The following is a 23,745-nucleotide window of genomic DNA, read 5'->3' on the forward strand; positions in this document are numbered from 1 at the left end:
TTGCAAATAATAAACTATATGAAAACATTTGGCATTAACTGTATAATGTCATCAATGAAATGAATGAATTCAATCTACTGGTTACTAGAAATAATAGAGCTAATGGAAACTTGGTGTCATCCCGAAATAGGGAACACTGAATTTTACTATAGTATCTATGTATAGCGTATTTAGGAAGGAAAGGAAAAATAGGAGGATTTGGGGGAGGGGGTATGCTTCTTATCAAAAGCAGTCTAATTATGCCAGTCTTTCTCCAATTCCTCTAATTCAGAACTTACACATTCCAGCATAGAATCTCTGTGGTGTTGGGTAGTTTGGAAGTAAAGGTAAAATGTGAGTGGTGGGGAGGATTATGCTGCAAACCAAATGATTGTAAAGAGCATGATGAGAGCCTCTATACATACATACATTATATGTCTTATTAAAGTGATTTCAATTTGATTGAAGCATGTGGGAAGGAAACTCATCATGGGGATGAATAAAATTTTTAAACTAGATGGTTCTTATTTCTGGTTCTATCATCATTTTAGAGAAAACATTAGGGGTAACAATATTCTAAACCTGATCGCTACCGACGAACCAAATGACATTGTAGGAACCATTAAAGTCAGTGTTCCTGCAGTTCTAAATTGAAAATCAAGAAAAATTTCAGTGGTTAAAGCTAAAGGCATCAGTTTAATTTCAGGAAAGAGGACTATGGCAGTTTAAGATACTACATGGCCATGTAATATCTTAAAATTGCTAATCAATGACCAACATAAACTTGACCTTAGGGGATGTAAACTGTGTCCTAAGGCCAATCTGCTTAAAGTTTTAAACCAACTTGTTTTTAACACTTGATTTATGGAATTCTGCTTACATCCCATACACAAAACAAGTCACAAAAAAAGAAAATAATTACCTGCTTCTAGAGCAGGACATTGTACAGTGATTGGGGAACATGAAATTTTATTTTGATTCTGGATACCTGGAAATTAGCATGAAAAATCTGGAAGTTTGCCATATACAGGGTTGTTAAAATTAAAGTATCCCTATGTAGAGGGCTCTGGAGTGAGTTCTAAGGCTCGTACTGAAGAGAAATTTGGAGAACAGGTAAAATAATGAATGCGCTCACCATTTATTGGAGGGGAAAAAATTAGTTATAAAATTTGTCACTATATGACGCTGTGGCAATACAAATCACTTGAACACACTACAATTGTTCAATGTGTCCTCCATTTTGGTCAACAACAGTTTCCATTCGAAGAACAGCATTTTCTACAACAGAACGTAACTTGTCAACTGGAATAGCCAGCACATGACGTCTAATGCTGTCCTTCAGATTTGCCAGAGTTTGATATCATTCCTGATACACCTGGTTCTTCAAAAAACCCCACAACCAGAAGTCGCATGGGATGAAGTCTGGTGATTGGTGTGGCCAAGATGTCTGGAAACAATGGCTGATGACCCATTGTTTCTTCTGTAAAGTGTTGCCTTGGCAATCTTTGCACACAATGGTGGATGTGGGGTGGTGCCCCATCTTGCATGAATATGGTATCCTGAAGGCACCCACGTTGTTGCAGCTCTGGTATTGTGAAATTTGCTAACATTTCATAATATCTCTGCCCAGTGACGGAACAGGTGAGAGTCCAGTCCGTGTTACATGTTCAAAAAAATATGGCCCAATCATGAATGTGACCGTAAATCCACACCACACTGTCACTTTTGGAGAATGCAACGGTCCTCTTGGATAACTCAAGGGTTTTCTGTTGCCCAAATGCTACGGTTGTGTGTATTCACTTGTCCATTTAAGCAGAAGTGGGCTTCATCACTCCAAAGGATGTTCCATGGCCAATTGATAACCACTGTCATTCGTGCCAGAAACTGAAGTGCATATGTGAAACAAATATCTGCATCACCATGCTTTAGCTGCTATAGCATGTGCATTTTGTAAGGATAGTCTGCAACACCTGACACATTACTAGCCTTACAGTGGAATACGGCATGTCCACTTCACGAGAAATGGCTGACACACTTACGCTACCACATGGAAATTGACTTGATAAATCCATGACAGCTATAGCCACATCTTCAACATGAGAGGAGTTCACTCATTTTCGACCTCTACCTGGTTGAACACCAAGATGTCCTGTTGTTTCAAATTTCGCAGTTATTTTGCAGACAGCACAAACAGTCATAGGTCTGTGCCTTATGCACATCTGACGCCCAAATTCTCTGATAGCCACAGCTGCATTGTTGCTGTTCTGATAAAAAAAAGGTAAAGTGCAGCCATTATCAACCCACTGCAGGATGGAAGCCTCCTCAACAATTCATGCTGAGGGAAATGGACCACAGTCTGCCACGCTGGTCCAGTGCGGGTTGCCAGATCGACCGTATTCAGCAGTTTGAACCCCAGTCTACTCAAAGAGTGTGCTACTGCACTCCCGCTCCTGACCACTCGGCTACAGAGGCCTGTTCTGATAGTACAGCTTAACTAATAGTGCCTTTTCCTGCAACGTTGTTAGCATTGCTGCTGTAGTGCAGGCAAACATCTACTGTATGATTTTGAAGAGACTGCTTTGCTTTTATACAGTACAGTAGAGCTGAGTAGTGGCACTGTGGCAATAACTTACTGGCAATTAACTTAAGTTATTTGCATAACTGTAACTAAGATAGTTACGTGCCATACAGTGACAAATTTTGTAACATTTTTTTTTTTTTTCCAATAAATGGTAAGCGCATTCTTTATTGTACCTGTTGTCCAAATTTCTCTTCAGTGCAAGTCTTAGAACTCGCTCCAGAGCCCTCTATATAGGGATACTTTAATTTTAACAATCCTGTATTTGATATATATATAACAGACTTCCACATTTATTTATTTGCCATATGTGGTTTGCATTCTCTGAAATAAAGAAACTTATAAAAGTTTTTAATTACTGATTTTTTTCTTATGGTATATTCATTAATTATAATTTTAATATAAGGCATATTTCATGTAACACATTTACTCTGATTTCTAGGTTAGTCAAATTAATGACATCTCCTCTGATGGATGTGAAGGAACTTGTTGCCGATTTTCTATTTGTTCTCTGCAAAGAAAATGGTAAGAGTAATGTGATATAATTTGCTGGAGTTAATTTTGAATATAAAAAGCACGGGATTCTTATTTTAATAATTCTGAGCAGCAGATCTTCAAAAAGGTTATTGGCACATCACCTTTCAAAACATTCACCTGATAAAGTTAGACAGTATTTTATATTGTTGGGTGTAGAATTTAATGCCCAGCACATTATTTTTTACAGAATTGTAATAATTTTTAAAAAAGCTAATCAATGCTAACTAGTCTCTTACCATGAATGGTGTCCCTTTTCTGCACTTTTGGCATAAAAGGAGAGTATTTATGAGACTGAATATACCACATCCATGAAGCATATTCAGTTGTAACAGTCTTGAAAAGTACAAATCGTATCAGCTTTTCAGCCTTAAAGTTGTTGTAGTAGGGGATTTAGGCATATCACCAACTTAAACCACATTGTGCCATTGTATATTTTGTATAAGTGTATGTTTGTAGGCTAATTTGTTTGTCGTGGTTTGGAAAACCTAGAGTAAGATTACATATCTCTTTTTGGGATTACCCTTACTTTTTATATCCCTGGGAATAAGTACATCACAAATGTTGCTTTTTCTGCATCCAAAAGAACTGGGTTTCAAGCAGTTTCACTACTTGAACCTTTACCTCATATTGAGCGAGGTGGTGATATTGCACCTAGTATTGCGTGGTGACACAGAGGTCGGCCATTCTTTTGTGAATGCCACACATTGATCCCTTCTTATGCTTGTTCACACCTCCAGTATGCTGATTGTGGAGATGCTAAACTGCACCTAGCATATACCTAAGGTTACTAACAATCCTGTCATCATGAGGATGCAGGAGGATGATTTCATGTCACAGAATGTATAGCTTTTCTGAAATTTGGTTTATATGACTTATAAGTGAGAACATAATATCAGTTTCATCAGTGCATTCCCATATCAGCTGCTGACATTCATTGATATGGAAGGATATGCCATCAGTGAATACAAGTAAATGCCAAAAAAACCAAAATCTTTTTTCAGAAATAAGAAACATAATTTAGGATCTGTCATGTCAGATGCCACTTGTAACAATTGACACCACCACCATTGCTGGATAAAAAGAAGTCAAGAAGTTAACCAGTAAAGCAATTGAGCATGTTACAGAAGAAAAGGGAAGAAATGCCCGAATCTTGTAATTGCTGAAAATGGAAACTGTGAAACATTGATCATACGATCAGTGATGTGACGGATAGTGAATAATTCATAATTTTCAGGATTCTGACAATGCTGATATTGAAAATCTTAGCAGAAATAATGGGATTTCATAATATTAAAGAAAGCTCTTTTTCGGGTCCTTCACAAAATAAAAATCTCTAAAATTTAAAAATATTATATATTTTTCAGATATTCTCCAAAATATATAAAAAGGAAAAGTGTAATCTCGTGAAGTAGGTCAAAATTTTTTGGATTTAAATGTCAAAAAAGATAAAATAAACAAATAATTTTGAAATTTCAGCTGAAGCGGCTAATTAAGAAAATATTTCAATGCATCATTGAAGTTCAGTGTTAAAATTTATGCTCTATCAATTTTCTTGATATCAGTTATATTTTCTACTGATTGACAAATTAGTTAATCATTATTTTCTGCTGATTGATAAATTAGTTAATCACTTAACATAAATTTATTTTACTATAAATATAGATTTATATTTTATTATATTGGAAGTAGACTGTATAGAAGCAGTGTGTATGATACGTTGTTTGACCAGACCTTGTACCTTTCTTAGTGGCACTAGGTCCCAACTTAACCTGAAACAGAATGTAAGTTTACTTGGTCACAGACTTTTGAAAAGTATTAGCTTACTCTATATATTTAAATTATTTAAAATTTAGTGATAGTTAATTTTATTTGTATTAGTGGGTCGGCTTATCAAGTACACTGGATATGGCAATGCTGCAGGATTATTAGCAAACAAAGGCTTGATGCATGGAGGTAGTAGGACTACGACGGGGAATTATTCTAGTGAGAGTGAAGACAGTGACACTGAAGAATATCTTAAATATAAAGACAGGTAAATGACTAGAAATTGTATTAACGTTTTATTATTGTTATTATTTGAAGCAATCCAATGAATTTTGTATTAGTGGATCCGAAAGTCTCCTTATACAATTAAATATTTTCAACATGAAAAAAAGGTCTCTCTCTCTCTCTCTCTCTCTCTCTCTCTCTCTCTCTCTCTCTCTCTCGCACATGAAAGGTACAGTCTTCTAGCTGGCTGACTGTTTTTATGTTCTGTGTTTACCATGGTCCTGTGACAGGTAAATTCTGGTGTATTTTACATTAATGGATTGCTGAAGTGGAATTCCATCCAGTGATGCAAAAATAATCCATGAATTTTATCAGGTTAAAATACATTTGCACTTTTGATTATTTGCTTTCTGTATCAATGGGTTGGTTCCATTTTGGCCATTAATGCTTCCAAGGTTAGCAGCCTGAAGGAATGAGCAAGCTAAGCATGAAGGAAGTCCATCAAAGTAAACCTCAAGGAATAGGCACTAGCACAAGTTGGTTACAAGGCAGAGCTAATTTTACAAAATCATTGCTTGTTTGTGGTTGAAGGGCAAGAGATTTTTTTGGGAGGTAATTTTTCCATTCATTATTAAACATTTATTTACTTCATTAGTTATTAAATACTTACTAATTATTAACATTAATCACAAAATGGAAGGGGCATCTCAAATAAATCTGTTTTCTGCGTGGGATATTGCTGAAGGTCCATTAGAGTGCGTGCTCTGCTGCTTGAGAAGTTTCTGCTGACTGTGCCTACTATCTACTGGGGAAAAAAAGTAGAAGGAACCCAAGGAAGAACTGGAGATGTAAGGAATGCAAAAATAAGAATAAGCATAAAATAATACAGAAAATAGGAATGAATGTGGCTACTTCACAAGCAGTCTAGCAATCATTGAACAGCATATCAGTTTAGATTTGCTGATCAAGTAATAGGCAAGTAAATGTAGAGATGGAAAAAATCCATGAGGAGTGTCCTGCATCAGCAGTGGGGACTCATACTACATCTGGGGCTTTGAATGGAAATCTGCTTGAAGATGTGATCATTTCTTCCTTCCATAGTCACAAGGGAGGAGTCTGTTGATGCTGAAAATAACACAAAATATTGCCCCTGAGCTGCATCATATCTAGGTATATCGTCATAGGGGGGAGGGATGGCGACCAGGTTTTTGAGTGTTTTTTTTTTTTTTTTTGAGATTGACCTATGAACACTTATATGCATGGTTAGGGGGCATATGCCCCCTCTCCTCCCCTAAACATGCCCCTGTCTCCGATCCATCCAATTCAAGGAGGGAGTGGAGAAAATAATGTTATTCTGCCTATATGTGAGAGCTTATCATCCATAGCAGCTGAGAATTCTTGCCTGAAGATACAAAATGCAGAAATCAAAGATAAACTCCTTTTAATGAGGAAAATTAAAGATTTAGCATTTATTATGAAAGATTTATTCAATCTGAGTGAGCTACGGAAGTTCCCAAACAATCCTGTACTTATGAACATCTTCACCTCAAATGTCATATACAAAATATATATAGAGAGAGAAATGTGATGCAGAGAAGAGAGACATACACAATCCCACAGAAACTGTTGCCAGGTGCAAAACCATTTTGCAAACTTATCAGTACTGGGAAGGAAGAGGGGCCAGAGAAGAATGCATCAACGAACAGGAATGTCTAAGAAAATTGTCAAGCTGGTGTTTTAGTTGAAAGACCATAAATTTCAAGTTGCAGTGGCCTGATGCCACACAGTTACAATCACCTTTTTACTCCTGAACAGAATACTCTAAATCATAGCTACATAGTTCTCAGACAACCAGTTAGTGAACATGCTCACACCCTAATCACTCAATTCAGCGGACTAGACCTACAATCACAGTCCAAAACCTGGGTCTAGATTTCGACAAGACCCTCTGCTGCACCCCTTAGCAAGCCATCAACCAACACACATTGCTCACCAGGCCTAGAGCATGCAGAGCTCCTTTAATACAGGAATGTCAAACACATCATGACTCCAAACTATACAGTATACTAGGAAGTTGAGTAGCCTAAAGATTTCAAGACCCTCTCCCCAAACAACCACAGAAGAAATAGTGGAATACTTGAGAGATGAGTGTCAGCTTGATGTCATTGTCTAAAAACTGACAGCAAAACACCAGAATTAGGCCTCATTCAAATTTGAATGTCAACCAGACCACTATCTAACCATCAGTAGTCCATCTATATGGTCAGTAGAAGCAATCATTTCGTTTTTACACACTAATCAATCACACTGTAGACCCTGGTTACATAACCCTGACATTTAGGGATACAACGGACACTTCTATGGGTGAGGGTAAGCCCACAAGGTAGGATTCTGCCAAGACTAATCCTTCCAGTGTTGGATTTTTGCTAACACCATCCATCCTTGGCATGGGATGACCTCTGGGCTTGTGTGCCCCTTCTGCTGCTACCACCACTGGCCATGTGTGGGATGATTCCTGCTGTCTTCAGGCTGTGCTGCTTGCCCTTGCCTGCAGGGCAAGCAGCATAGTCTGAATCCTCTGACGCTGGTTTCTCCTGGTGTGGGATTGGCTGCTTTGGCAACTTCACTCTGCAGGGTACCTTACCCTGCATTCTTTACTCTTTTCCTGTTGTGGGTAGGCTGCCCTGGTGCAGAGAACTTCTGTCTTTGTTCCCCTCCCATCTCTTCTGCAGGGGGATGCCTTTTTTCTCTGTCCCCCTCTCTTTACCTGCATTCTGCTGCCCCTTGTTCTTTACTGCACTCACTCATTCTTGAAATTTTTTTTTTTTTTTTATGGACCCCTTCAGGAAGCTCAGGTGACCCTGCTGACAGCTCAGCCAGAAATCATGCCATGTTGCCTGGCGCACCTCCACATGGTGAAGGGTGGACAAAAGGAGGAACCTTGGTTTCATAAGGGCCTCACGGCTAAGTAGCCACAAGAACAACACACCAACCCCGCCTCCCCCTTCACTACTTAGCATTAGCATTAGTAGAGGCATATGATGCAAGAAAGCAAGCTTATGCAGCATCAGCCAAAAAAAAAATTCAACTTCACCCCTCCGTTCGTTCGAAATACATGTCCAGCTGAGCCTTAAATTTATTTAAGCTATCAACTTCCACAACAAGGGATGGAAGTCTGTCCTACATCTGTCTTCCCTCAATTTGAATTTATGCCCTCTCAGGTGATTATTCTGAGCAAGAGGAAGAATCCCATCAGCATTGAGCATGCTCAAACCATTCAAGGCTTTATACACCTCTATCAGATCACCTTGCCGGTGCCTAGTTTCCAGACACTGTAATTTGCAAAACTTAAGCCTTTGTTCTGTTCACTAATCTTGTTGCCTTTCTCTGTACATTCCAGCAGCTCTACATCCTTCTTAAAATGAGATCTCCAGACCTGTATACAGTACTCAAGGTGTGGCCTGACCGTTGCCTTATACAAGGGAATAATCACCTCCTTATTCGTGCTAGAAAAATTCCTGTATATCATTGACAAGACACCATGAGCAACTCTTGCAGCCTGTCTGCACTGCTCAGAGAACTTCATATCTGCCTGCACAATTACCCCCAGGTCCTTTTCATTCTCTACGACTGTCAGTGTAGTACCACAGAGTTGATACGTTGCTCTGGGGGTTGCTGTTTCCCATACGTAGTACTTTACATTTGTCAATGTTAAACTTTATTTGCCACCTCTCAGCCCATCTGCTCAACCTTTCCAGATCCTGTTGCAGCAGCATAGTGTCAGTAGTGTCCTTAACAACCATGCCAACCTTTGTATCGTCTGCAACCTTGGACATTAAGCTTGATATACCATCATCAATATTATTTGACATAAATAATTTCAGACATAATTTCCGCAAACTTAATTTCAAATTTTCCGGGCCGGCGCACCGACCTGCCACTGCTGTTTTTGTGATTGATTGCAGCATCAGCTGTTAGCACGAACTCTTAAACACTGGAAAGCCATTCCCACTTGTTTTTCTGCATGTATTATTATAACATGCTCACATTTAGCCTCAGCAGCCATGGTTCCAATGCATAAAGGAAGAGCCTATCATGATATAAAGTGCGAACACCGTACATTGTCCTTAAGAGATAAAGTTGAACTTCTGAAAAAACTCGACAGTGGTGTATCTGTGAGAAGTTTAACTCTGCTTAATTGTAAATTCCAGCAATTTCTCTCAGTTCCTCTTATTTTAGTAATTTTCTTTTAGCCATTCCTTTTTAGATTTTTTTTTTTCAAAACACTTATACAACTTGCAAAAAAACACAACACAATATGATGGATAACACCGCGCACTAACGAATTTGTTTTCACAAAATATCTAACAATACTGACAAACTTATTGCAATGTTCAAGGGTTTATTTTATCGTTATTAGTTTTCTTGCAGCGCTCGCAATAAACTAATCACAAACGACCTTTATATGTATGCCGTAATAGCATCACACGTATGTGACCGCATATATGCAACATAAAAAAAAAAAGACCTTTTTATATATATATATATATATTTTAAGTGAAAAAACGACAACACTTACATTACAATATTTATTTTAGAATTGCTAATCAAATTATTTCCTAAATATTTTTTGCCCCCTTGGGATTTTTTTCTTAAACTAGCTGCCGGATTAGTGATGGTCGACCTGTACTTGGATTTCAGGAAAGTTTTTCATACAGTTGCATCTGGAAGACTGCTGTATACATTGGAGCAGTATGGCATTAAGAGCAAGTTACTGCTATGGAAAAAGGGATGGTCGAGTGGGAGAAGACAGAGTGGTAATCAATGGACACTGCTCTTCATGTACTAATGTTACTAGCGAGTCCAGGGTTTCAGTATTGGTCCCATTGTTGTTTTCTATATTTATCAGTGATATTGATGAGGATATATCAGGCTTAATGTCAGGTTTGCAGATAATGCGAAGGTTGGCAGGGTTGTTCATGACAGTATGCTACTGCTACAGGATCTAGAAAATTTGGGCAGATGGGCTTAGAAGTGGCAACTGAAGTTTAACATTGACAAATACCAAGTACTGCATATGGGTAGCAGTAACCCCAGAGAATTGTACCAACTGTGTGGTACTACACTCAGGGTAGTGGAGAATGAAGTTTTCTGATCAGTGCATACAAGCTGCTAGAGCAGATCAAGGGGTCTTGTCAATGATTATATAAGAACTTTGCTAGCAGGGATTTATTGTGACACCTTGAGTACTGCATACAAATCTGGAGGTATCATGTTAAGAAGGATGTAGAGCTGCTGGAATGGGTACAGAGAAGGGCAACAAGATTTGTGAGAGGAACAAAGGGTTGCTCTTACTAAGAAAGGCTTAAATTCTGTAAATTGCAGCATCTGGAGACTAGCACTCGCAAGGTGATCTCATTGTGGTGTATAAGGCTGTGAATGGTTTGAGCAAGCTCAATGCTGATGGGATTTTTCCTCTTGCTCAGATTATGCACTTGAGGGGAGTAAATAAAAATTGAGGAAAGGCAATTGTAGAATAGATGTGCGGAAATTTTTTTTTACCTAGTAGGTTGTTGAATGCTGGAACAAACTCTCGTGTGTTGTGGCGATTGATAGCTTAAATAAAGTCACTTAACAAGGAAGAACTGAACAAAGTTTTGAGCCAAACGAATAGGTGAAATGGGAAGGGTTTTTTTTTTTTTTTTTTTTGGAAGATTCTGAATTAACGTGCTTTCTTGCATCATATGCCTATGCTAATGCTTATACTCCCAATTAGCATTAGTAGAGGCATTTGATGCAAGAAAGCAAGCTTATGCAGCATCAGCCAAAAAAAAAAAAAAAAAAACACTTCCACTTCACCCCTCTGTTCGTTCAAAATACCTGTCCAGCTGAGCCTTAAACTTATTTAGGCTGTCAACTTCCACGACAAGGGATGGAAGTCTGTTCCACCAACCAACCACTCGCTGGCTAAAGGCAAATTTCCGCACGTCTATCCTACATCTGTCTTTCCTCAATTTGAATTTATGCCCTCTCAGGTGATTATTCTGAGCGAGAGGAAGAATCCCATCAGCATTGAGCATGCTCAAACCATTCAAGGCTTTATACACCTCTATCAGATCACCTCGCTGGTGCCTAGACTCCAGACACTGTAATTTGCAAAACTTAAGCCTTTCTTCGTAAGAGCACCCCTTTGTTCCATTCACTAATCTTGTTACCCTTCTCTGTACTCGTTCCAGGAGCTCTCCATCCTTCTTGAAATGAGGCCTCCAGACCTTTATACTCTAGGTGTGGCCTGACCATTGCCTTATACAAGGGAATAATCACCTCCTTATCCCTGCTAGAAAAATTCCTATATATCATTGACAATACACCATGAGCTACTCTTGCAGCCCGTCTGCACTGCTCAGAGAACTTCATATCTGCCTGCACAACCACCCCCAGGTCCCTTTCATTCTCTACCACTGTCAGTGTAGTACCACAGAGTTGATACGTTGCTCTGGGGTTGCTGTTTCCCATGTGTAGTACTTTACATTTGTCAATGTTAAACTTCATTTGCCACCTCTCGGCCCATCTGCTCAACCTTTCCAGATCCTGTTGCAGCAGCATAGTGTCAGTAGTGTCCTTGACAACCCTGCCTACCTTTGTATCGTCTGCAAACTTGGACATTAAGCTTGATATACCATCATCAATATCATTTATGAATACAGAAAACAATAATGGACCCAACACTGAGCCCTGAGGGACTCCACTAATAACATTAGTCCACGACGAGCAGTGTCCATTGATTACCACTCTCTGTCTTCTCCCCCTCAGCCGCCCCTTTATCCACAGCAGCAATTTGCCTCCAATGTCACACTGCTCCAATTTGTGCAGCAGTCTTCCATGTGCAACAGTATCAAAAGCCTTTCTAAGCTCCAAGTATATAATATCAAAGTTATTCCCTGCATCCAGTTCCTTTGTGACTGCATCATAGTATCCAATCAAATTGGTCAGGCAAGACTTCCCCTTAACAAAACCATGCTGTGTCCGAGCTATAACTGAAGTCTTGTCTAAATGATCCTGCAGTGCTTCTTTAACTAGTGCCTCCATTAATTTTCCTGGAACAGAAGTTAAACTCACAGGTCTATAATTACTTGTGTCAGTCTGTGGGTACCTCCCTTGAGTCCAAGGAAGCTCTCGTAATTATGGCTAAGGGTTTGCTTACTTCCTTTGCTGCCTCCTTTATTATAACTGGATAGATCCCATCCACCCCGGGTGCCTTCCTTGTGTTTATCTTCAACAATTTCTCCTCCACTTTACTCTCAGTTATTACAAGATTCTCTAGCTTACTGCTAGAGTTGAATACACCTCTGGCTTTCCCCTCGCTAAATAACTCCTCATGTGTGAATGTGGATGCAAAATATTCATTTAGTTTGTTAGCTACCTGAGCAGGATCATCAACAGTTGACCCATCGATATCAAGTGGACCAATCTGATTCATCCCCTTCCTGCTAGAGTTTACATAAGTAAAGAACTCTTTGCTGTTTTTCTTTGCATCCCTTGCCAAAGATTTCTCGTAATCTGCCTTCTCCTGCCTAACCTCCTTTGTAACTTGGTTACAGATCAACTTGTATCTATCATAGGCTTCTGTGTCATGTTTTAATTTGTATGTATCCCATGCATGTTTCTTCTCTGCCAAATGCCTCATCAGTTCATCTGACATCCATTTAGGCCTAAACCTTGAACAATATTTCTTAGTTGGTATGTAAAGCCTAGTAGCTTCCAAGATAAGTTCTTTGAATGCTTCCCATATTGCATTTGCTGTTGGTAACATCATCAGTTGGTCCCACTGTATAGAATTTAAATACTGTCTCAGTCCATCATAGTCGCCTTTACGAAAGCAATAACCCTTCCCTTTGCCCCTAATGGTAGTTACCTCTTTGAGTAAATCCCACTTCAGCACACTGTGATCACTGCCACCTAGTGGTTCATTTATCTGCAGATTCTTAAAGAATCACTGCTGATAATCAAATCAAGAGTATTCCTCCCTCTAGTTGCCTCCCGAACATGCTGATTTAGAAAACAGTCATCCAGTAAATCCACAAAAGCCTTGCTAGTGCGTGAGTGACCAACCCACAAATTCCAGTCAATATCTGGGAAATTAAAATCTCCCATTATAAGACTCTCTGATTTACTGGCCCACTCTATTTCCCTGTACAGTTTCTTATTATACTCATCAGAGTCATTAGGCCTATAGCAAACTCCTACTCTCAATTTTGATCTCCCAATGCTTATGTCACACAAAACTGACTCAACACTGCACTGTCCAGCGATGTCCACTGGCTTCACTTCCTTGGATTTTATGTATTTCTTAACTAATAGCATAACCCCTCCTCCCTTCCTATCCAGTCTATCCTTTCTGTAGACGTTGTACTCCCCAAATTCCAGTTCTGCATTCCTTATATCTGTGTGACACCACGTCTCTGATATCCCAACAATATCTACCTTTGATGTTTTGAGCAATACCTCAAATTCATCAAATTTATTTACTAAACTCCTAGCATTGGTGTACACGCAAGTATACATGCACCTATTTCTATTCTTAGCTACCCTAACACAACCCATGTGTTTACTTGTACCGCAATGACTCCAGGCAGTCTCTGAAATATCCTGCATCTTGTTTTTCAGGCTTCTGCTCATTCCAATAGAAGCAGTGCAAGAATCTCTTTCACCTCTGCCAGTGGCTACTGTTAATTTATTCGTCTTTGTCTCCCCCCAAGCTAGCAGTTTTCCGACCCACCTAACACTGCCTCGATAGCATCAGCAAATATTCTTGCACCCTTTCTATTTAAGTGTATCCCATCCCTGTAGAAGCAATCTCTCCTGTACAATGTCTTTGTAGCTTTGCTTCCATCTAACTCATACCACACAACTGGCTTGGTTGTTGTTGAGGCCTGCCTTCATGTGGATAAGATGGGTTGCTGTGGTGGCTTTTTGGTTTTGCCTCTTCTAAATTATAAATTTACAGTGTCCTGTATGAAAGCTACAGATTTAAATGGCGGAGTTGAACAAACGTTCCTCGTGCCGCCAGACCTATGACTTAACATACGTACATACATAACTCGTACCACACTGATTCTATATTAGCAAGTGTGACTTCTGAATTTGCAAAAGCTTTTGTTGCACTCAGACTACTTTTGATAAGAAATGCACCTTCTGCTTTCCCCATTCTCCTTAAATACATTGTATATACCATAGCAAAACTTGTCATTCCCTATATCTGGGTGATACTACATTTTCATTATCTGTATTATGTCAATAATAGTTTTCTTGACCATGAGATTATTCACATGTTTTATTGACGACCCTTTTGACATTACTATAAACACAATTGAAACAGTGTTCTACCCTGATACCTCCTTGAAGTTATCTAAGCTTGTTTTCTTTGATTAGCTTCCCTCTCATTTGAAATGTCAATACTGTCACCAGAATTTGCCACTGTTAGCTGCTGTATGTTGCTGCAACATACAGCAGCTAACACAGATGTTGCCCCACATCCTGTGACTAACAGTTTCCTGAGCCCTTAAGTTATTCTCACTTATATTGGAAAAAAACCAATGCATTACCTTTATTCAAATGAATTTCATCTGTACAAAAAAATTCTTTCTCCCTATAAGTGATAAGAAAATTCACTGAAAATCCACACTGATAGGAAAATTAACCCCCCCCCCAGAAGCCATGCACTCTCACTTGAGTCTCGAGTTATTCTGAGAGGCTTCTGGCATTTAATCTTTTCCGTCATGCCTAGGAAAAATTGCTGATATAAACATTCTGGCCTACATAATGACTCATCTCTTATAAATTCTTCCCCACCCCCTTCCATTTACTATCACATAGATGTTCAGTTATTGCTGCATGCCTTTTCCTGAAAATTACAATTTACAGAAATTCAAATCTCTCTTCTTACTATGAGGAAAGCATTAAAAAAATATTGAATTGTTTAGTCATCTACAGATATTCAAGGTCAATAAGTGCTTCACTTTTTATTTACTTTGTAAACTGTTGTAGAATTTAGCATATGTTTATGTGGAGCAAAGTGTTCATCAATTAATCTCCAGTAGTTTAATTTCGCATCACATCTACAAATTTGAAGGCATATTTTAAGTTCCATAAAGACTGGCAAAGTCATTTAGGTATTTTTTCACTTTAGTTTTCTTGCTATTATGCTTTTTATTAGGATCAACCCTGTTTTAGGCTGTTATCAAGAACCCAGACCGGATCCCATGGAAGGAATGTCAGAAGAGCAGAAAGAATATGAAGCTATGCAGCTAGTAAATATGATGGATAAATTAGCCAAGTATGTCAGTTATTATTTTATTTTATTTTTTTCATTTGTTTATTGTGTATTAGATATTTTTTCTATAATTAACATTTAATTTGAAACATAAAAATAATTACCTCACATAAATTTGAAGAAGTAGGCATGTCTAAAATGATATTAAACTAACTCCAGCTAATAGATATTGACAGGAAGAAATTAATTATTCCTGAGAAAGCAAAACACGAGTTTATGATTTGAACAAAAGATAAAATATGATTCTTTTTATATAGTTTCAGCTTAATAAAACACTCTCTCTCTCAACAAATAATGTTCTTTAATTAGCCTTTATATTGTAAAATGCTCCTTAAGATTTTAAACTAGTCTTTAAAAGAACTTTGCTTTTACTAAGGTTTAGGCTAGGGAAATAAAGGAGTTGGTATTGGCAAAATGATGCAGGAAAAAGATAAAATATGATTCTTTTTATATAGTTTCAGCTTAATAAAACACTCTCTCTCTCTCACTAAGATTTTAAACTAGTTCTTTAATATTATTAAAGAACTAGTTTAAAATCTTAAACTTAGATTATGCTCCTTAAGATTTTAAACTAGTTCTTTAAAAGAACCTTGCTTTTACTAAGGTTTAGGCTAGGGAAATAAAGGAGTTGGTATTGGCAAAATGATGCAGGGAAGGAAGCTTATACATATCCATTCTTCTTTTACTCTTCCCTTCTAATGATTTTGCCAGTAGGTTTGGACAAATTTGATCAAATTTAAATTCCTCTTTTTCTGAATACAAATTTCTGTGTTTCTCTTAAGAAGGAGTAAAGATGCTGCCACATTTAACTTATTCAGTCTTTTCAAACTCTTAAACACTTGGGCAACTGTGTGGAGACCTAACAGATGCCTGCTTTTCATATGTTATAATTTACAGAACACAAGTCTCATTTCATTAATAAATATTAAAAACTTGAAGACCAGTATGGACCCCTTGGGGTATATTACATATCCTGTTTATTTTAAAGAAAGTGGTGAGGCAATATATCATACCATAAGGTTAATTGTGAGTCTGTGTTAAATTTAGGGGATGACTACTCCCTTGTATTGAAAATGTATCACTGCATTGCCAAGAATGTCATTCTGAGAATGAATGGGTAACTACAGACCAGTCAGGCTGTCTTACGTGAAATGGAAAAGAATGGAGGAAATGATGATTAAGAATGTGATACAGAGGAAAAGAATGGAGGCAGTGATTAAGAATATAATAGTGTCACCTGGACAAACAGTATTCTTGAAGGAACACAGCACCTTTTTTGTAATTTTGATTTAATATTTTCCATTGACAAAATAATTTACTCTCAACTCCACATAAGGTTTGAGCTTGTGGTTACCAAGTGATTTCTTTAATACCTAAAGTATAAATGATACTTTAGGTATTATAGAAATATGAAGATAATACTAATTGTCAGCATCTCTGACAATTGGTATTAGTAATGGCCACATGATGCAAGGAAGCTTACATATTCAAGGTCTTTCCTCATATGGACACCCTTTTGCCGATCTCACTAGGTAAGTTACCCGTCTCTGGACCCTTTCAAGAAGTGCAATGTCTTTCTTTGATGTTGCTGTAATGATGACATTTTAAACTCAACTCTGGAGTTCATAGAGTTCGCCAGTAGATCAGAATGTCTTTTACTGGGGGATTGTAACTTTCCAGATGTTGACTGGAACTTGTGGATTGGCCACTCACACACTAGAAAGACTTTTGTGGATTTATTGAATGATTGTTTTTTTACAGCAGCAAGTTACAGAGGCAACAAGAGAGAGTAATACTCTTGATCTGATTATCATACAGTGATTATTCATGCATTGATGTTGATGATCCTGCTCAGGTAGCTAACAAACTAAATGAATATTTTGCATCGACATTCACACATGAGGAGTTATTCAGCGAGGGGAATGCCAGAGGTGTATTCAACTCTAGCAGTAAGCTACAGAATCTTGAAATAACTGGGAGTAAAGTGGAGGAGAAACTGTTGAAGATAAACACAAGAAAGGCACCCGGGGTGGATGGGATCTATCCAGTTATATTAAAGGAAGCAGCAAAGGAAGTAAGCAAACCCTTAGCCATAATTATGAGAGCTTCCTTGGACTCAGGGGAGGTACCCATAGACTGGAAATGTGCAAATGTGACCCCAATTCACAAAGGAGGATCAAAGGCTGACACAAGTAATTATAGACCTGTGAGCTTTACTTCTGTTCCAGGAAAATTAATGGAGGCACTGGTTAAAGAAGCACTGCAGGATCATTTAGACAAGACTTCAGTTATAGCTCAGACACAGCATGGTTTTGTTAAGGGGAAGTCTTGCTTGACCAACTTGATTGGATACTATGATGCAGTCACAAAAGAACTGGATGCAGGGAATAACTTTGATATTATATACTTGGATCTTAGAAAGGCTTTTGATACTGTTGCACATGGAAGACTGCTACACAAATTGGAGCAGTGTGACATTGGAGGCAAATTGCTGCTATGGATAAAGGGGTGGTTGAGGGGGAGAAGACAGAGAGTGGTAATCAATGGACACTGCTCATCGTGGACTGATGTTATTAGTGGAGTCCCTCAGGGCTCAGTGTTGGGTCCATTATTGTTTTCTGTATTTATAAATGATATTGATGATGGTATATCGGGCTTAATTTCGAAGTTTGCAGACGATACAAAGGTTGGCAGGGTTGTCAAGGACACTACTGACACTATGCTGCTGCAACAGGATCTGGAAAGGTTGAGCAGATGGGCTGAGAGGTGGCAAATGAAGTTTAACATTGACAATTTAAAGTACTACACATGGGAAACAGCAACCCCAGAGCAACGTATCAACTCTGTGGTACTACACTGACAGTGGTAGAGAATGAAAGGGACTTGGGGGTGGTTGTGCAGACAGATATGAAGTTCTCTGAGCAGTGCAGACGGGCTGCAAGAGTCGCTCATGGAGTATTGTCAATGATATACAGGAATTTTTCCAGCAGGGATAAGGAGGTGATTATTCCATTGTATAAGGCAATGGTCAGGCCACACCTAGAGTACTGTATACAGGTCTGGAGGCCTCATTTCAAGAAGGATGTAGAGCTGCTGGAACGAGTACAGAGAAGGGCAACAAGATTAGTGAATGGAACAAAGGGGTGCTCTTACGAAGAAAGGCTTAAGTTTTGCAAATTACAGTGTCTGGAGACTAGGCACCAGCGAGGTGATCTGATAGAGGTGTATAAAGCCTTGAATGGTTTAAGCATGCTCAATGCTGATGGGATTCTTCCTCTAGCTCAGAAAAATCACCTGAGGGGGCATAAATTCAAATTGAGGAAAGACAGATGTAGGATAGACGTGCGGAAATTTGCCTTTAGCCAGCGGGTGGTTGGTTGGTTGGTGGAACAGACTTCCATCCCTTGTGGTGGAGGTTGATAGCCTAAATAAGTTTAAGGCTCAGCTGGACAGGTATTTTGAACGAACAGAGGGGTGAAGTGGAAGTGGGTTTTTTTTTTTTTTTGGCTGATGCTGCATAAGCTTGCTTTCTTGCATCAAATGCCTCTACTAATGCTAATGCTAATTAAGAACCACTAAGTGGCAGTGATCACAGTGTATTGATGTAGAGTTTACTTAAAGATGTAACTATCATCAAGAGTAAAGGGAAGGGATTTTGCTTTCATAAAGGCAATTATAGTGGTCTCAGATGGTTTTTAAGTTCTATACAGTGGGACCAACTGATGATGTAAATCAGTAAATTCTAAATTGAAAGCATTCAAGGAAATAATCATAGATGCTACTAGGCTTTTCATACAAACTAAGACATACCTAAATGGATGTCAGAGGGACTAATGAGACATGTCAGGCACGAAAAATGCGTGGGACCCATATAAATTATCAGGTGATATGGAAGCCTATGGTGGATATAAACTTGTCTCAATCAAGTCACAAAGAATGTTAGGCAAGCTAAGGCAGATTGTAAGAAATGTTTGGCAAAGGATGCCAAGTAAAATAGCAAATATTTCTTTATTTATGTAAACTGTAATAGGAACGAGACAAATCACCTATGTCCAATGGATATCAGTTGTTCAACTGTTAATTGTCCTGCTCAGGTTGCTAGCAAGCTGAATAAGTACTTTGCTTCTACATTCACACATGGGGAATTCTTTAAGGGAGTTGATGTAGAAGTTTATCAGGCTAGCAGGGAGCTAAAGGATTTTTTAATAACTGAAAGGAAAGTGGAAGAGAAATTGCTAGAGTCTGATAAAGAGCGTGGACTGGATCTATCCAATTATATTAAGGGAGGCAGCAAAGGAGGTAAGCAGACCTTTTGCCATAATTATGACAGCATCTTTGGATTCAGGGGAAGTCCCTCTTGATAGGGATGTGCAAATGTATCCCCAATTCATAAGGGGGGAATCAAAAAGTGACATGAGTAAATATAGACCTGTTAGCTTAACTTCTGTTCCAAGGAAAATAATGGAGTCACTGGTTAAAGAGGTAATGCAGGCTCACCTAGACAAGAGTGCAGTTATGCTTCAGTCACAGTATGGGTTTCTCAAGGGGATGACCAATATGGTTGGATACTGTGATGCACTATCCAACCATATTGGTCATCAGTAACAAAGGAACTGGATGCAAAAAATTATTTTGATATCATATACTTGGATTTTAGGAAAGCTTTTGATACTCTTGCACATAATAGACTGTTGTACAAATTGGAGCTGTGTGAAAATTAGGGCAAGTTACTGCTATAGATAAAGGGATGGTTGAGTGGGAGAAGACAGTTGTTAATAGACACTGCTCATCGTGGACTAATGTTATCAGTGAAGTTCTCCAGGGTTCAGTGCTGGGTGCATTGTTCTTTTCTCTATTTATGAATGATATTGATGAAGGTATATGAAGCTTAATTTCTAAGTTTTCAGATGATACGAAGGTTGGTAGGTGGTTGACAGTATACTACTGCAACAAGATCTAGAAAAATTAGGCAGTTAGGCTGATAAATGGCAATTGAAGTTTAACATTTTACAAATGCAAAATGTTGCATATGGGTTACAGCAATCCCAGATTAAAGTACCAAATATGTGGTACTGCACTCAGGGTATTGGAAAATGAAATCCTAGGGGTAATTGTGCAGTCAGATGTGAAGACCTCAGAGGAGTGCAGACAGGCTGCCAGTACAGGAGATGGCATTTTCTCTATGATATACAGGTATGTATGATATACAGGTCTTAGGTATTTTTCTAGCAGAGATAAGGTGGTCATTATTCCATTCTATAAGGCAATGGTCAGGCCAGCCGCATCTTGAGTACTGCATACAGGTCTAGAGGCCTCATTTCAGGATGGATGTAAAGCTGCTGGAATGGGTACAGAGAAGGATAACAAGATTGGAGAGGGGAACAAAAAAGTGCTTACCATGAAAGGCTTCAGTTCTGCAGATTGCAGTATCTATTTCTTGCATCTTGAGAGACTAGGCAGCTGTGAGGTGAGCTGATTTGAAATTTTTTAAGGCTTTGAATGGATTGAGATAGCTCAATGCTGTGGAACATGAGGGGCCATTAATTCAAATTGAGGAAGGATGGTTGCAGAATAGGTGTACAGAAGTTTGCCTTTAGCCAACAGGTATTTGATTGCCACTACAAACTGCCTTCTGTTGTGGAAGTGGATAGCTTGAATAAATTCAAGGAAGACCTAGACAAACTGTTGGAGGGAATAGATAAGTGAAATGGGAAGGGGTGTTTTTTTTTTTTTTTTTTTGCCATTCCTGTATAAGCTTGCTTTCTTGCATCATTTGCCACTACTAATGCTAATACTTTGTCTGTAAAGCTGAGTTTTTTTTTTTTTTTTTTTTTTTTCAATAAAGTATTCTCCCTATTGCTCAGATTATACACCCGAGGGGGCATAAATTCAAATTGAGGAAAGACTGTTTAAGAATAGATGTGTGTAAATTGGCCTTTGACCAGCGAATGGTTGATTTCCAGAAAAAACTTCCATATGTCATTGTGAAGGTTGATAGCCTAAATAAATTCAAGGAAAAACTGGACAAACTTCTGGAGAGGTGAATGGGAAGTGGGTTTTTTTTTTTTTTTTCTTGCTGATGCTGTATCAGCTTGCTTTCTTGCATCATATGCCACTACTAATACTAATAAAGACAATAAATAATTTAAAATTGGGCACTTCATTATTCATTATCTTGACAGTATAGTGAATATAAGAAGAAATATAATTTTTAATTATTATTTTAATTAATTTTTAATAAACACTAACATTAAACCTGGATTAAAAATAATCACAACAGTTAGTAGATATTTACTTAAGCATACAAATGCACACTGCGATATCCTTTATTTATGGAATATCTTTTGAGCATATATGACAAAAATCCAGCTGCAGAGAAAGGCAATAAGATTAGTGAAGGGAACAAAAAGTTAATCTAACCAAGAAAGGCTTCAGTTCTGCAAATTGCAACATCTTGAGACTAGGTACCTGTGAGATGATCTGATGGTGTGTTTCGGGTATTGAATGGATTGAGCAAATTCAATACTAATGGTGTTCTTCCTCTTGCCCAGACTACACGTGAGGGGGCATAAATTGAAATTGAGGATGGATGGATAGTTGCTGGATAGATGTGCGAAGTTTGCCTTTAGTCAAATTATTGGAGGGGATGGACAGATGATGTGGGAAGGTCTTTTTTTTTTCTTTTTTTCTTTCTTTTTTTTGGCTCTGCTTTATAAGCTTGCTTTCTTGCATCATTTGCCAATACTAATATCATTAGTTTTGTCATCCTCTGCTTTTTAATTTAAATCTTAAATATAATATGCTATGATATATACACAAATATGTAAACCTATAACTCTGTGAATTTTGAACAGAGTAAAAGATATGAAACACTGAAAGAAAGTTTTTCATATTTTCAGACTTATCATAGTTCACACTTTTTCCGGTATCAGGGAGAGTTTATATTTGGCTAATACCAAAGGTAGCTCATTATCCTGGTATGTCTTATGCCAAACATGAAACATGGAGGAGGATCAATAGTTTGGGCAGCAATATCTTGCTGTCCAAACTATATATACACACATAGAAGTAATATGAGGGGGGGGAAGCATAAAATGAGTGGAAGAAACAAATAAATAATGAAGACAGAAGTAGAAATATGCGGCCACTTTACGTTTGCTGTCATCTTTTTCCTTCTTTATTTTTACTGTTAAACGTATTATTTTTATATAGTTTTATATATACAGTATATATTTCATAATATAATAAAGTAGATGCATAAAGCATGAAATATGTTAGTTGCATAGTAATGCGAGCGTATAATAATAGTTATTCTAAAAGAGGTGAAATCTAATACGTGATTCAAAAGACATGCAACTCAGTATAAATTCAGTTATTTCTATTATTATTATAATTGTAATTATAATAGGCAATAAATATATAAAAGTGCCTTCCCTAATGTAAGCAAAAACCCTTTTCATCGTGTTTAATGAGACTTGTTTATTGTAAATAATGTGTTATTGTTGAAATTTCTAATTCAATGTTGACTCAATGGATTTAAACGGCACAGCTATTTAAATCCATTAAAGGTACACCTTTGTTGTGAACAAAACACTACTGGTTAGTGACTGAAACCTAACATATAACAACTATAATTTTGCCTTTTTCATTATCTGTATGTTACCTCACTGTTTCCTACTAGTTATGATATACAATACACACTTCTTTCTTTTGCTTGTAGAGATGGATTAGTCCAGCCAATGCGAGTAGGAGATGATGGGAGGCCTCATCCTGTTGAACACATTTTGGAACTCCAGAGTGGTTTAAACTTACCGGATCAAGATATGACTGAGTCAGAGTCAGACTAATTTCCGTCTTTTGTGTTTTTTTGAAGAGATTGGATGCATGACAGCCATTTCCAGCAATTTCTGTGCTCTTATGGGTCCACAGTGCCTGTGATTTTTCTTGCCTTCATATTTGTAAAGAATGATGCATGTTGCAAACCTCTGCAAATTTCCTTTATTTTGTTAAATTCCTTTTATTTTGTTATTCTCTATATAATGCACTTCCATTAGTTTATAAAATTCATAGTAATTAGATCTTATAAATTAATGAGAAGAAAAAATTATAAGATTTTTTTTTTATCTCTCTTTACTAAGAAATTGAGAACTAGTCACATGATAATATTATCATCAGTAATGTTCTTTGGCTAAGTGATCCATGTCATATTTTTATAATGAGAGATCATTGACTTTATGCTTCTTTGAACTGTTGAAATTTTAAAGATTCTTTTAAGCATTATTTTTGGAAATGATTAATTTTCATATCCTGTGATGCTTTCAGTGATGTT

General features: G+C 37.8%; 1 protein-coding gene across 1 annotated transcript in view; it reads left to right on the forward strand.

Annotated features, from left to right (window-relative positions):
• Nucleotides 1–23,263, forward strand: part of ric8a (ric8 guanine nucleotide exchange factor A) — a 257,931-nt gene extending 234,668 nt beyond the window's left edge. Inside the window, exons 18-21 of the mRNA XM_090383331.1 lie at nt 3,000–3,082; nt 4,973–5,126; nt 15,300–15,419; nt 23,137–23,263. Coding sequence (XP_090239457.1) covers nt 3,000–3,082; nt 4,973–5,126; nt 15,300–15,419; nt 23,137–23,263 — 484 coding nt within the window. The remainder of the gene's footprint in view (nt 1–2,999; nt 3,083–4,972; nt 5,127–15,299; nt 15,420–23,136) is intronic.
• Nucleotides 23,264–23,745: the final 482 nt, after the last annotated feature.

This window comes from Mastigoproctus giganteus, chromosome 10 (genome assembly GCF_048544385.1).
Source record: "Mastigoproctus giganteus isolate SK-2022 chromosome 10, ASM4854438v1, whole genome shotgun sequence".
Lineage (NCBI taxonomy): Eukaryota > Metazoa > Arthropoda > Arachnida > Uropygi > Thelyphonidae > Mastigoproctus > Mastigoproctus giganteus.